The sequence below is a fragment of the Sardina pilchardus genome, chromosome 14 (assembly GCF_963854185.1).
Source record: "Sardina pilchardus chromosome 14, fSarPil1.1, whole genome shotgun sequence".
In the NCBI taxonomy this organism is placed as follows: Eukaryota; Metazoa; Chordata; class Actinopteri; order Clupeiformes; family Clupeidae; genus Sardina; species Sardina pilchardus.
In genome coordinates this window covers 4,929,304-4,944,303 of record NC_085007.1, presented here as the reverse complement: position 1 = coordinate 4,944,303, position 15,000 = coordinate 4,929,304, and the positions used below count along the sequence as shown (strand labels likewise).

The 15,000-nt window shown below is 47.2% G+C and overlaps 1 protein-coding gene across 1 annotated transcript in view; it reads right to left on the bottom strand.

Annotated features, from left to right (window-relative positions):
- Positions 1 to 2,631: 2,631 nt before the first annotated feature.
- lrrc75bb (leucine rich repeat containing 75Bb) overlaps positions 2,632 to 15,000 on the bottom strand; it is a 48,306-nt gene continuing 35,937 nt past the window's right edge. The window contains exons 4-6 of the mRNA XM_062554806.1: positions 4,199 to 4,739; positions 3,200 to 3,538; positions 2,632 to 2,769 (exon numbers count right to left, since the gene is read on the bottom strand). Of these exons, the coding sequence (XP_062410790.1) occupies positions 2,632 to 2,769; positions 3,200 to 3,538; positions 4,199 to 4,739 (1,018 nt within the window). The remainder of the gene's footprint in view (positions 2,770 to 3,199; positions 3,539 to 4,198; positions 4,740 to 15,000) is intronic.

Below are 15,000 nucleotides of genomic sequence, written 5' to 3'. Positions count from 1 at the left end.
TTGACGGTGTATCTTGTACGGCTGTGATGAGACCTCCCAGCCAGCGTCAGGGCCCAACCACACTGCTAACGACAACCACACTGGCCATACAGGAAATAAAGCAATCTCTCAGGAATACTCATCATGTCCGTTGTCGGTGTGATGTCAGGAAAATACAATGGATTCTGATTGGCTGTCAGCATTTGTATCGTTTTCAAAATCACCCTGATGATATTGTTCTCCACGTTGTTGTCTTTATAGTAGGCAGTGTGGATGGTGTCACTCCTATGAGCTACAAAACATATTTATTAAAAGTGCAGGTTTTACTGTTGTGGTTCGAGTTGTCGTGGGCAGTGTGTAGGCAGGCTTTAGGACCATGAGCGCGCTGGGCTTGGGCTTGGGCTTGTGTCTAAAGTGCATGTAAGAGAACAGTTTGCATCTGAAATGCCCCAAACATCCCGTCAGGGCCTCTAAGATACAAATAAGTCACACTTTTTTGGGAATACACACACATGCACACACGTGCGCGAGCACACACACATGTATACATGCATGCATACTAACACACACACACACACACACACACGCGCGCGCACACACGCGCGCGCACACACACACACACACACACACACACACACACACACACACACACACACACACACACACACACACACACACACACATACAAATAGACTCTCTTTCTATTGTTAATAACAAATGACAAATGTTAACAAGAAAAATGCCTTTTCTGATAACATTAAAAATACAGGCATAGTACTTTAATAGTTTTATATTAAAAAGGATACAAAATAACAATTTTGTATAATCTCCATCTACATAACCACACTGCTTCTTATTTAGTAAAAGAGGAACAAAGCAGGATTCATCTGCCTCTGACACCACCTGGGTAGAAAAGGAGAGAAAACATGCCCACAGAAACACTAGAAACAGGAACACGTGTGTAGCAGTCTGTAAAAATATTCCGCACAGGCAGAGAGAGAGAGAGAGAGAGAGAGAGAGATATGTCCTGATGTGCAAGTCATTTTACTTGTTGAACATGTATATACGAAGAGCCACTCTCCAGTTCATCTCCTCTCTTCGCACTGCTAGGATGACTCTGAGTGAGAGTGAGGAAGAGGTCGGTCTTGTCCAACTTGACACCCTGAAGACCCTGACCTTGGTCAGCACATCCTCTAACTAACAGGATACAGCAGAATGTACTGTTCCACATCTTCCTCAATACTTCCCCTTAGTTTCAAACACATTCTCAAGCTTCTGGGTAAAGCCAAAACTGTTCTTGCTGTTGTTCTACACTTTGGCTTTGTTAACAGTGAAATCATTCAAACAGGAACCACTGCGGAACACTGTAGAGTCTAATATGAGCCACGGCGGAACACTGCAGGTTCTAATATTGGGGAGAAGAGGACCCACAGCAGAACACTGCAGGTCTGAATATTGGGGAGAAGAGGAACCACAGAGGAACACTGCAGGTCCAAATATGAGCTACAGCGGAACACTGCAGGTTCTAATATTGGGGAGAAGAAGAACCACAGAGGAACACTGCAGGTCCAAATATTGGGGAGAAGAGGAACCACAGCGGAACACTGCAGGTCCAAATATTGGGGAGAAGAGGAACCACAGCGGAACACTGCAGGTTCTAATATTGGGGAGAAGAGGAACCCAAGGGACACTAGGACCCTGTGACCCTACTTCATGTTCTGGGTGTGTAGCTAAAGAACAGGCAGTATGCAGCTGGTTCTCCAGAGACTCATACAGACGCTGTTCTACTGCGACAGAAAAGTACCAAATAAATAAATAAATAAACAATACACAACAAAACATTAACATACAAATAATAGATCATAAATAATAAATACATCAACACAAAACAGCTTTTTGCACATATTCCCCCCGTGGGTCTGAGTGTGTTTACAGTTCTCAGGATATGGTGCGAGTCATCCGTTCTGATTGAGTGTGTCCATCCCTGCACAGCTGTGATCCCGCCATTGAAAAGGAGCGTGTGCTGGTACGGTGCAGTGATGACCAAGCACACAGAGTAGCGTGAAGTAGGCTACACGTGTGCCTCCGTAAACATGTCAAACCACACACACCTTCTCTCTGGCAGGGCATGCCATGAAGGAAGCATGCCACACACACACACACACACACACACACACACACACACACACACACACACACACACACACACACACACACAACACACATTTTTAAAGAAGCATGTGCGTGCGCAGAGTTTCTCCCCCTCAGCTTTCTGTCTTCATTTACCCTTTTACCCTCTACTGCACACAGACAGCTACTTATGGCTAAGAGAATTGCATTCTGGGCTGTGTAGTTTTGCTGTGAAACTGCTTGCTTTGAAGGGCTGTTGTGATGAATCGGAGACTCAGAGGCAGAATCCGCTACGCCAGTGCAAGCACAGAGAGAAGTGCGTGCATATGTGTGTGTGTGTGTGTGTGTGTGTGAGTGTGTGTGTGTGTGTGTGTGTGTGTGTGTGCTCCAGAGCATGAGGTTAGAGTGATGGGGAAGGGCAGCTGAATGTCCACCCTGAGCAGCAAGAGAGGGGGTGAAAGGGGGGGGGGGGGGGGGGAGAGTGGTGCTGGGGGCAGCACAGAGTCCAGTATCTGACCACAGTCATCTTCGCCTCGTCCTGTTGCCTGTGCTGTGGGGCTTCACTCCCCCATACAGGGACACGGCTCTCCTGCAGACTGTGGTTCCCTGGTTCCCTGGTTCCCTGGTTCCCTGGTTCCCCCCCGGTCGTGGATAACCATGCTGAGGGACGCATCGAGAAGGTCAAGGGTCATCCTCCCAGCACTGGGGAGCAGCAGGAGAGATCAGCTTCACCAGGGCAGAGTTAGAGGAGCACACAGCGCCCCCTAGGCCTCAACCCTGGGATATCATCTCTACCGAAGGACGAGCACTCCAGGAACGAGGACTAGGATGGAGACACCCCGAAACTAACAAGTGCTCAACAGCAGCTCCCTCAGGGTGTAGAGATAGAAGGAGAAAGAAGATAGAAAGAGAGCGAGAGAGCGAGAGAGAGAAAGGGACGGACGTATAGAGAGAGGGAGGGAGGGAGGGAGGGAGGGAGGGATCACCTCTTGCAGTGCAGTGAACTGACGCTGCTTCTGATCTCCTGCTTCGCCCCCCAAGAGTCCTCTGCTGGATGTGCCGCCTCCTCCACCTCCACCTCCACCTCCACCTCCACCTCCATCTCCACCCGCACCTCACCTCCCTCCACGCCCATCGACTCCAGCTGCCCCTCCTGCTGTCTCACCTCCTGCTGTCTGTCCTGCACCTGTGGCTCCTGCGCCTCCATTTGTCTCACCCCCATCTCTCTTGAGTCCACCTGTCTCACCTCCACCTGTCTCACCTCTTCCTGTCTCACCTCCATCTCTCTCTCCTCCACCTGTTTCTCTGGCGTCTTCATTTGCACCTCTCGCATCTTCTCCTGTCTGTCCTCCACCTGTCTCACCTCCACCTGTCTAACATCCATCTGTCTAACATCCACAAGTCTCTCCTCCACCTGTCTTACCTCCATCTGTGTCACATCCATCTGTCTAATGTCTAAATGTCTCTCCTTGACCTGTGTCATCTCTACGTCTCTCACTGGTGAATCCATCAGAAACTCTCTCATTGGTGCATCCATCAGAACCTCTCTCATTGGTGCATCCAATAGAACCTCTCTCGTTGGTGCATTCATCTCCACTTCTCTCATTGGTGCCTTCATCTCCACCTCACTCATTGGTGCCTTCATCTCCAGCTCTCTCATTGGTGCATTCATCTCCACCTCTCTCATTGGTGCATTCATCTCCAGCTCTCTCATTGGTGCATTCATCTCCACCTCTCTCATTGGTGCATTCATCTCCACCTCTCTCATTGGTGCATTCATCTGCACCTCTCTCATTGGTGCATTCATCTCCAGCTCTCTCATTGGTGCATTCATATCCAGCTCTCTCATTGGTGCATTCATCTCCAGCTCTCTCATTGGTGCATTCATCTCCAGCTCTCTCATTGGTGCATTCATCTGCAGCTCTCTCATTGGTGCATTCATCTGCACCTCACTCACATGCACCTCCCTCTCTTCCGGTCTCACATCCTCCAGTCTCAGCTCCACCTGTCTCTGCACCTCCATCTCCACCCCCCTTTGTTCCACAAGCACCTCCCTCTTCTCCATCACCCCCCTCTCCTGCTCCACCACCTCCTCTTCCTCCTCCTCCTCCTCCTCCTCCTCCTCCTCCTCGTCCTCCTCGAACACGCTGGGCTCCTCGGTGGACATCTCCAGCCGGTAGTGTCCGACGCTGCCCTCGTCGTCGTCGTCGTCGGCGTCGTACTCGTGGATGGTGGGCAGGCTGCTCCGCGTCCCGAAGCGTCGCCGTAGCGACACCAGCAGCGGCTGCGGCAGCGTGAAGATGTCGAGGTTGTTGCCCAGGTCGATCCACGCCAGCTTGGGGAAGCGCCGGCGCTCCTTCAGCGCCTCCATCAGGTCCTTGAGCACGGCCGTGGTGAGCCGGTTGCCGTTGACGGCGATGGTGGTGAGCTTGGGGAGGGCGCTCAGGGGGGGCAGCAGCAGGCGGAGGCTCTCGTCCTGGAGCTCGGTGAAGCTCAGGTCCACGGCGGTGACCGGCGCGATGCAGTCCTGCAGGTACAGCGCCACCCGCTGGACATCGCGACCGGACAGCGGGATTCCGGAGAGCTCCACGATGTCGTTGGATATCTTCTTCTTCAGAGTGGTCTTCAGACTGGAGAGACAGAAGACAACAGAGTCCATTACATACATGATATAAAAAAAGGTTTATTAACAGTACTCACTACAGAAGTTAAAAAGCCAAGTCAAAGCTTTTGTGCTGCCACTGCAGCTCTTGTTCACTGATGAAGAAAGTGTCACATGACCACAGGTGTTTCTAATTTATTAGACCCATTCAGTCCAAACATCCGCCTTCAACCCAAACATTTCCAGTAGAGATGTTAAAGAAACACGCCTTGGAACTGGTCTAAGTGGGTTGGACCAGTTCCCCTATGGTTTCCCTTTAGCTACAGGCTAACTGAAGGCTAACTGGTCCAACCCACTACCAGTGAGTTATGCTAAGCTACTGTAGGCTAACAGGGTCAGACTGGGTTGTTGCACACACACACACACACACACACACACACACACACACACACACACACACACACACACACACACACACACACACACACACACACACACACACAGGGAAGAGACGGGCGTGTGTCCTCTTATCTAACTCTGGGGTAGATAGCAAATGAGGTCATTTCCCCAAAATCGTTGGCGTGTCTAGTTTCTGGTTTCTGGGAATGATCATAACTACCACCACCATTCTCTACATGACTCATATTACAGGACACAACACACGATACAGCTTGAATCATACGCTCAACGTACAGGCAACGAATGAAAGTAAACAACATGTAATAATAATAAGCACAAATTGTGAGACTCTGTTTGGCCTTGTAAATAAATAGTTAATGTTATGTTGGCACTTACATAACAGACAGACACACAAAACCCACAGCCAAAGTAATAAGAGTGTTATTTGAGCTGCTGAAGTGCTTGGTGTTGACATGCGGGCCTGTGTGTGTGTGTGTGTGTGTGTGTGTGTGTGTGTGTGTGTGTGTGTGTGTGTGTGTGTGTGTGTGTGTGTGTGTGTGTTTGTGTGTGTGTGTGTGTGTGCATGCCTAGAGACCCATGCTGTAACTTAATGAGAGACGCTCTATTGATCTGACTCGACCTCAGCTATTCAGTACAGTGTTCCTTCCTTCAACCTGATTGGCTGTCGAGTCCCCAGGGTGACACACTAGAGGCTGCTTACTGACCTGTGAAAGGAGGTGTCAGGTGTGGGGTTGCACCCTCTCTTTGTAAAGAGTAACATCATATCCCCCTCTTTACCTCTCTCTCTCTCATCCTCTATCTCTACAACTCTCCTTCCTTCTCTCTCTTCCTCCCCCTCTTTTCCTCTCTCTCTCTCTCATCCTCTATCTCTACACCTCTCCTTCCTTCTCTCTCTTCCTCCTCCTCTCTCTTGTTCTCTCTCACACCCTCCCTCTCTCACATTTACCTTCTCACTCACCCCGTTTCCCTCTTCTTTTCTCTCTCTATCCCCCTCTCATTCCTCCTCTCTCACCCACTCACCCCGTTTCCCTCTTCTTTTCTCTCTCTATCCCCCTCTCATTCCTCCTCTCTCACCCACTCACCCCGTTTCCCTCTTCTTTTCTCTCTCTATCCCCCTCTCATTCCTCCTCTCTCACCCACTCTGTCTCTCTGAGTCCCCCTCTCTCTCTCCCTCTATCTTTCCACCTCTCTCTCTCCCTTCCTCTCCTTCAGCTTGTCTTCAGTAGAAGCCGTCGTTTCTGTGTGTGTGAGATTTCTGTAACCCAGTGGGTGTGTGGTACAGAAGCCGTTGTTTCTGTGTGTGTGAGATTTCTGTAACCCAGTGGGTGTGTGGTACAGAAGCCGTTGTTTCTGTGTGTGTGAGATTGCTGTAACCCAGTGGATGGAATATCTTGTGTGTGTGTGCGTGTGCGTGTGTGTGTGTGTGTGTGTGTGTGTGTCTGTGTGTGCGTGTGTGTGTGTGTGTGTGTGTGTGTGTGTGTGTGTGTGTGTGTGTGTGTGTGATTGCTGTAACTCATTGGACGGAATATCTTGTGCTAGGCCCCTGCTGCCTGGATCATCTGAGGTTTAGCTCATTGATGGGATGAGACTGAATGAACATCACGTTAATGTGCCTGCTGCTAGACGCTCCATCTGTGATTAAAGCGACCGGACAGCATCCAAATGTGGCTGTTATGTTGCGTTAATTCACTCAGATAGACTGGACAGCAGTACAATGGTTGTTGTTTTGTCTTGTAGTCATGTGATTAGTTCAACTGCACAACAATAACATGTGACCAGTCATCTGGACAACGTAAACAAGTGAATGATCATTCGTTAGACTGGACGGTGTTAACGTGTGAATGGTCATTAGTTAGACTGAACAGTGTAAACAAGTGAATGGTTGTTCTTAAACCAAACAGACTGAAAGCAGAACATTCAAACATGGTTGTCATTTTCTACCAAATCAGAGAGACTTAACAGCCATCATTAAGATGATATGGGTTGTGTTGTAAGAGGTGCTGTTTGGGACTAGTTGTTGTTGTTTGTGACTGGTTGTTGTTGTTGTTTGTGACAGGTGTTGTTTGTGACTGGTGCTGTTGGTTGTGATTGGTGTTGTTGTTTGTGACTGCCGTTGTTTATGAATGGTGTTATTTGCAACTAGTGTTGTTGGTTGTTACTGGTGTTGTTGTTTGTGACTAGTGGTAGTGGTGGTCATCATCACTGAATGCTGGCACACACTGCCAGTAGTGTACATCATAACAGCAAATCAATGAGTGCTCTACCCAAATGCATACAGGCACACACACACACACACACACACACACACACACACACACACACACACACACACACACACACACACACACACACATACACACACACACACACACATAAACACACACACATACTCACACTCTCACAGACACACACACAAACACACACACACATACACACACAAACAGGTGCACACATTCATCATCCATATCACTGCCGCCGCACATAAGGACAATCTACATCTGTCTGTGTAAATTACCAAAGCATAAACCAAGCAAGGGCAGGAGTAGAACACACACACACACACACACACACACACACACACACACACACACACACAGACACACACACACACACACACACACACACACACGCACATCTCACCACCACAACTCAGTTAAAACTTCATTTTCATGAGCTATGAGACAGGCGAGTGTGGATTAGAAAATCGGAAGGCTGCCTGTGGGGAATGTGTGTGTATGTGTGTGAGTATGTGTGTGTACGTGTATGTGTGTGAGGGGGTACGTGATGGATTGGATCCTGGGGTTGGTCAACATCTCTGGTCCCTGGGGGAGGGGGTTCTGTAGCATAACAAGCCCGGCCTGTCAGATCTAATAAGGGCTGCTGTGTGCAGCAAACGAGGGGAGCGCAGCCTGGGCACTGGGATATTTACATCAAGCAGCCACGTTGGTGTGTGTGTGTGTGTGTGTGTGTGTGTGTGTGTGTGTGTGTGTGTGTGTGTGTGTGTGTGTGTGTGTGTGTGTGTGTGTGTATGTGTGTGTGTGTGTGTGTGTGTGTGTTGCAGCTAAGGGATATTTACATCAAACAGGCACATTCAGTGTGTGTGTGTTGCATCTAAGAGATATTTACAGTACATGGTCCAGGCATGTTGTGCGTACTGTTTGTGTGTGTGTGTGTGTGTGTGTGTGTGTGTGTGTGTGTGTGTGTGTGTTTGTGCTGCAGCCAAGAGAAACTAGCATGAAAAAGGCATGTAATGTGTTGAGTAGGGCTGTAACTAACAGTCCTTTTGATAGTCTATTAATCTACAGAGTAACTTTGGGACTAATCTGTAAAAGAACACTGCACTAACTGAGCAGCTATTGTTTGTAAAGTGACATGTTGGTCATCCTATCAGTCACGTAGAGACCAGTGAATGAGCCGGTGGGAACAGACTCCAGCTTGAAGCGAGGATTGATTCCTAGAGTGGGCTGCAAATTAGCCTTCCACACTTCTCTCTCTCTCTATCTCTCTCTCTCTCTATTTCTCCTTCCCCATCTTCTGACTGCTTTTCTTCATCACTTCATTCTCTCTCTCTCTCTCTCTCTCTACTTCTCATTCTCTCCTCTCTCTCTGTCTCCTTAATCTCTGCTTCCCTTTTCCTTCCCTATCCCCCCACCCCCCTCTCTCTCTCTCTCTCTCTCTCTCTCTCTCTATTTCTCCTTCCCCATCTTCTGACTGTTTTTCTTCATCACTTCATTCTCTCTCTCTCTCTCTCTCTCTCTCTCTCCCTCTCTCTCAGCTGTCAGCTCTTGAGCAATTCCAGTGGAATGGCATTGTTATGGAGATGCCTGGTGCATAAGAGGGCTCTGGCTGTATTAAGGGCTCCACTCTAGAGCAGTGGTGGAGCTCACATCATTGACAAGGACCCACTGAATCACTGCACTGCATCCCTGAACACGTCTCCTCTCGTTTAAAACCCTTCCTTTCTTATTCTGTCTCTTCTCTTCTCATTTTAAAACCCTTCCTCTCTCATTCTCTCATCTCTTCTCGTTTAAAATCCTCCCTCTATTATTCTGTCTCTTCTCTTCTCGTCTAAAACCTTCCTCACTTATTTGGTCTCTTCTCTTCATTTAAACCCCTTCCTCTCTTATTCTCTCTTCTCTTCTTATCTTCTCTTTTCTATCTCTTCACCCCCTCATCCCATTGGCTTTATATTCTTCCTCTCCTCCTCTCTTCCTCTCCTCCTCCCTATCCCTCTATCCTCCTCTCCTTTCTCCCTACCCCTTATCCTCCTCCTCTTTCTCTCTATCCCCCTCTCTTCTTCTCGTCCTCGATGCTTCTCCTCTAAGAATGCCAACACGTGCTTATTTGCCGTCCTGTGTGTGCTAGTGTGTGTGTGTGTGTGTGTGTGTGTGTGTGTGTGTGTGTGTGTGTGTGTGTGTGTGTGTGTGTGTGGAGCTGGTGTTATGTGCGTCTGCCACAGCTCTTCTGTTTTATGCTGTCACTGCAAGATTGTTTTTGCTCTCTGCTGTGGTTGCTGTTATTGTTGTGTCTGTTGTTGTGACCTCTACAGCAGGTGCTCTACTTGGGCAGCCTGTATATCATATTTCATGCTATATTATCCATGTTATAATTGTGTATTTCATGTTATATTGTCCATGTTATACTATATTTCATGCAATATTGTCCATGTTATATTTGTGTACTTCATGTTATATAACCATGTTATATTTGTGTATTTGATGTTACATTGTCCATGTTATACTATATTTCATGCTATATTGTCCATGTTATATTTGTGTACTTTATGTTATATTGTCCATGTTATATTTGTGTACTTTATGTTATATTGTCCATGTTATACTATATTTCATGCAATATTGTCCATGTTATATTTGTGTATTTCATGTTACATAGCCATGTTATATTTGTGTATTTGATGTTACATTGTCCATGTTATACTATATTTCATGCTATATTGTCCATGTTATATTTGTGTACTTTATGTTATATTGTCCATGTTATACTATATTTCATGCAATATTGTCCATGTTATATTTGTGTATTTCATGTTATATAGCCATGTTATATTTGTATATCTCATGCTATATTGTCCGTGTTATACTATATTTCATGCTATATTGTCCATGTTATATTTGTGTACTTTATGTTATATAGCCATGTTATATTTGTATATCTCATGCTATATTGTCCGTGTTATACTATATTTCATGCTATATTGTCCATGTTATATTTGTGTACTTTATGTTATATTGTCCATGTTATATTTGTGTATTTCATGTTATATAGCCATGTTATATTTGTATATTTCATGCTATATTGTCCGTGTTATACTATATTTCATGCTATATTGTCCATGTTATATTTGTGTATTTCATGTTCTCTGTGTTGTATTGTTACTGTAGCATTGTGTTCTACTGTTACTGTAGTAGTGATGTTGTTGTTGTTGATTCTGCAGCCTCGGCAGGATTTGTTCTTTCTGAGCCCATGCAGTCTCTTTTGTCTGTGAATTTGATGTTGTGTTGTGGTTGTGAGCCAGAGCGGTGTCTTTTGTGTGTGTGTGTGTGTGTGTGTGTTTGATGTTGTGCTGTTTTGTGTTGTCGTTGTTAATTTCACTGCAGGATTTGCTTTTCTTGAGCCAGAGCGGTCTCTTTTGTGTGTGTGTGTTTTTGATGTTGTGGCATTGTGTTGTGTTGCTGTCGTCATTGTTGTTGTTGTTGATTCTGCCTCCTCGGCAGGATTTGTTTTTCCTGAGCCAGTGCGGTCTCTTTTGTGTGTGTGTGTGTGTGTGTGTGTGTGTGTGTGTGTTTGGCTTGGGTTCAGACAGCCTGGGGATTTCCTGCTCACACCTGCCCAGCGTAGGTGGAGCTGCCAAAGTGGAGAGGCTTTTTTTGAGCCCTCCCACTCATCCAACTCACAGTGTGTGTGTGTGTGTGTGTGTGTGTGTATGAGAGGGAGTGTGTTTGCATATGTATATTTTGTGTTTTTTTGTGTGTTTTTGTTTGTGTATGTGCACGTGTGTTTTCATGTGTATGTATGCACATGCACATGTCTACTGTGTGCGTGTGTGTAGGTGTGTGCAGTAGGCATGTATGCATTTTTATGATTGCACATAATGCGTTGATTCTATTGTATCTCAATAAGCCTTCCTATTATAGCCTGTCCTATGTGTGTGTGTGCGTGTGTGTGTATGAGACAGAAAGAGTGTCGTGTGAGAGCCTTCCCTGGTGGAGCCGCTCCTGTGTTAAGGCCCGTACACACCGAGTATGATTTTTCGGACGAATTATTTGCACGAAATTACGTAGGCTATTAAACACATGTATTCTAATTAGTCTGTACACTGAGGACAAAGTTCGTTGCGATGAAAAAAAGCTTTCGGAACAGTCTTGTGACTCTCGATGGCTATGGGGACCAGGGATGGCTATGAGGACATGGTTCTGTGAGAATGAGACTCCTGGATTATAGCAGATTATTGAACTAGTCCAAGGCTTCACCGGACCTCTATTTGGCATTATACTCTATCTCTCTCTTTCAGACACACACACACACACACACACACACACACACACACACACATTTAGAGCCGCTGAGTCTCTCAGGAATGTGAAAAGCTCAATTAAGGTTGAACAGTGAGAGGTGCACTGTGGGGTTTGATGGCTTTGATTCCTCATCTCCTCTCTCTCCCTGGACAGTCTAACTGCCCTCCCCTCCCCTCCCCTCCTTTCAGCTTTCCTGACCCGCCCGCCTCTGCTGCTCTCCCCTGGGGCTCTCTGTCTGACTTTCCCTCTCTCTCTCTCTCTCTCCCTCTCTCTCTCCCTCCCCCTCTCTTTTCCTCCCTCCCTCCCACTCTCCAGCAGTGCAGCTACAGGTGGCAATCACTCTGGTCTAGCACTCCTGCTAAGGTCACCCACTTCCCTCCCCCTCTCCCCTCCATTCTTCTCTTCTCCCTCTTCTCGTCTTTCTTCCTCTCTCCTCCTCCCCTCTCCTCCTTTCTTCTCTCCATCTCCCTATCCTCCTGCTCCATCACTACACTCCCAAGTATCTCCTCTCCTCTCTGTCCACGCTCGCTCCTCCTCTCTCCCCCTCATCCACCTGACACCCCAGAGCTATGGAGACCCAGCCAGGCAATGGCCACCCAAACAGGTACAAGGTTATATCACCACGATCTTATATCACCACAATGTTATATTCACCATGATGTTATGTTCACCATAAGGTACATTCACCATGATATTATGTTCACCATAAGGTACATTCACCATGATGTTGTGTTCACCATGAGGTATATTCACCATGATGTTGTGTTCACCATGAGGTATATTCACCATGATGTTGTGTTCACCATGAGGTATATTCACCATGATGTTGTGTTCACCATGAGGTATATTCACCATGATGTTCTATCACCATGATGTTATGCTTACCACGATGCACATCAAGGAGAGAAGGAAGGTTCTGCATGGAAGATTCACCCGCATGTCTAATTTGACAAGGACACCCAGCTTCCCCAGTCCTTTCGTCCTCTCCACTCCTCTCCCCTCATCTCCATTTACATCATCCCCCTCTTCTCTCCTCCATCTCCACTTTACACCATCCCCCTCTCCTCTCCTCCATCACCCCCCCTCCTCTCCTCCTTCCTCTCCACTTATAACATCAATCCTCTCTCTCCTCTCCTTCTCTCCTCTCATCACATTCTCTTCACTTATGTTATCATATCTTACTCTCTCTTCTTTCCACCACCCCATTCTCCTCTTCCTATCATACCCACCCCATCCCAATCTCTCCATCCACCCCCTCCATCCTCCTCCACTCCTCCTCTCTCTATCCTCCTCTCCTCTCCTCTCATCTGTTCTAATACAAATGTCCACATAAAGCACTGAGCCACCCCTCACAGCACCCCTCTTAATACCCAATGTGTTTCAAAAAAGATTTGTACAGCACTCAAACTTATGTTTCAACCACAAAGCACTATCTCTCCCACATTGACACCTGACTGTCCTTAAACACATCCACACTGTGAAACACGACTTCTTTCACTGACTATGGCAACATGTGTTTACATTTGACGCTGTGAACTGCTTCTGCAATCAAAACAAACAGTGCATCGTGTAAAAGGTCATTGTTTGAATTGACGCAAACGAGGACTGAACCATGTTTGTCAAGTGCGCTTATTCTTCTGTGAATACAATCTGCTCATTCTTGTAGGTAGTGCATCTCCGGTGACATTTCTATAGCTCAATGTCAATACCTCATGTGTTTTCATGACTGATCTTCATGAAAACAGAAGCCCCTGCTTACAGTACACAACAGTGGGGCAGAATGAAGCTATTCTGAGCCCTGATCCTTGAGCCTTTAACTAGCCGCGGCTCCAGTTCAGGCTGTCTGAGTCTGAGCTCTCCTTGGGTGCCGTCACACTCAATCCTGAAGACGAGTCCCGATCGCGATCACCTCCTGGGACGTCTGCCCTTTCCGTGCGCCCCTTAGAGCACCTGTGCCCGGCGTATGCCAACCGCACGGGAGCCCGCCGCCACGCCCGCACTCAGAAGGCCGACAGGGGCTTTGGGGTAAGAGGAGCTGGCACACTGCCATCATGTAGTTCACACCATGCTAATGCTGTATTCTAATGCGCGCGCACACACACACACACACACACACACACACACACACACACACACACACACAAACACACACACACACACACAGAGAGAGAGAGGCATGAGGTGTCAGAGACAGTGTATGGGGTCTCCCTTGACACACCCTGTGCTCTGTAGGATGTTGTGCTGTGCCATGGGGCCTTCCTAACCTTCTACCCCCAGTGCTACACACACACACACACACACACACACACACACACACTGACTGACAGCTCCACCTGGGTGCCCACCAGGCTGCCACACACTGGCATCACGCCCATATCTGCCACCCCGCTGCCCACCCCGTCACTCCTGCCCTTCAAAATGTCTGATGCTCAAACAAGAGCCATCTTTGATTTGATTTGATTTGATTTATTTCTGGATTAAGACAAAATAAGACAATTTCAAAGGATGACATGCAAAAGTCAGCCTCCTATGATCCCTGTGTTCCACTGAGCACATTCACAAGCAGGAACCAGAAGGCCTCCTGTACCCCATCACAAGACCCCAACCAATCAATACAACAATACCAAAAAAAAATATATATATATATTCATGCACAAGATCTAGATCCCATCCTTCTGAACAGCTTTGTCTTTCACAGAACTACAACTTCCCCTGTAGCACCCCAGCCTTGTCTTTCACGGTGCCAATTCATGAACAAGAACCCGAGCCAATCTTCCAGCATATCACAGAGCCAATTCACAAATGAGAGCAAACAGTCTCCCATCCCTGCCCTTTGACAAAGGCCAATTCATAAACAATAACATGGTAGAACTCACAGCATCGATTCTGAGCCCAGCAGTCTAAATAAGAACACATTCTCTAGTATTGCAGCATTCCAAGTTCTAACGAAGCCAAAATCCAGAACCACCCATCTAGATCCAAACAGATCCCATCCACGTACTGTATCTCCCATGCTTGGAACAATGTTCAAGAACTAGAACAAATTAGATCCCATCCTGGCCCCTTCCCCATTTCTCATAGAGCCAATAAAAACACAAAATAACCTGAAATTGCAACTGAAGTTCGGATTTATCTTGTTCATGTATTTAGCTGAACCCTTTCATTCAAAGCAACATACTGTTGCAGAGACTGCCCCCTACAACACCCTGTCTCCCCAGGACTGCCCCCTACAACACCCTGTCTCCCCAGGAGTGCCCCCTACAACACCCTGTCTCCCCAGGACTGCCCCCTACAACACCCTGTCTCCCCAGGACTGCCCCCTACAACACCCTG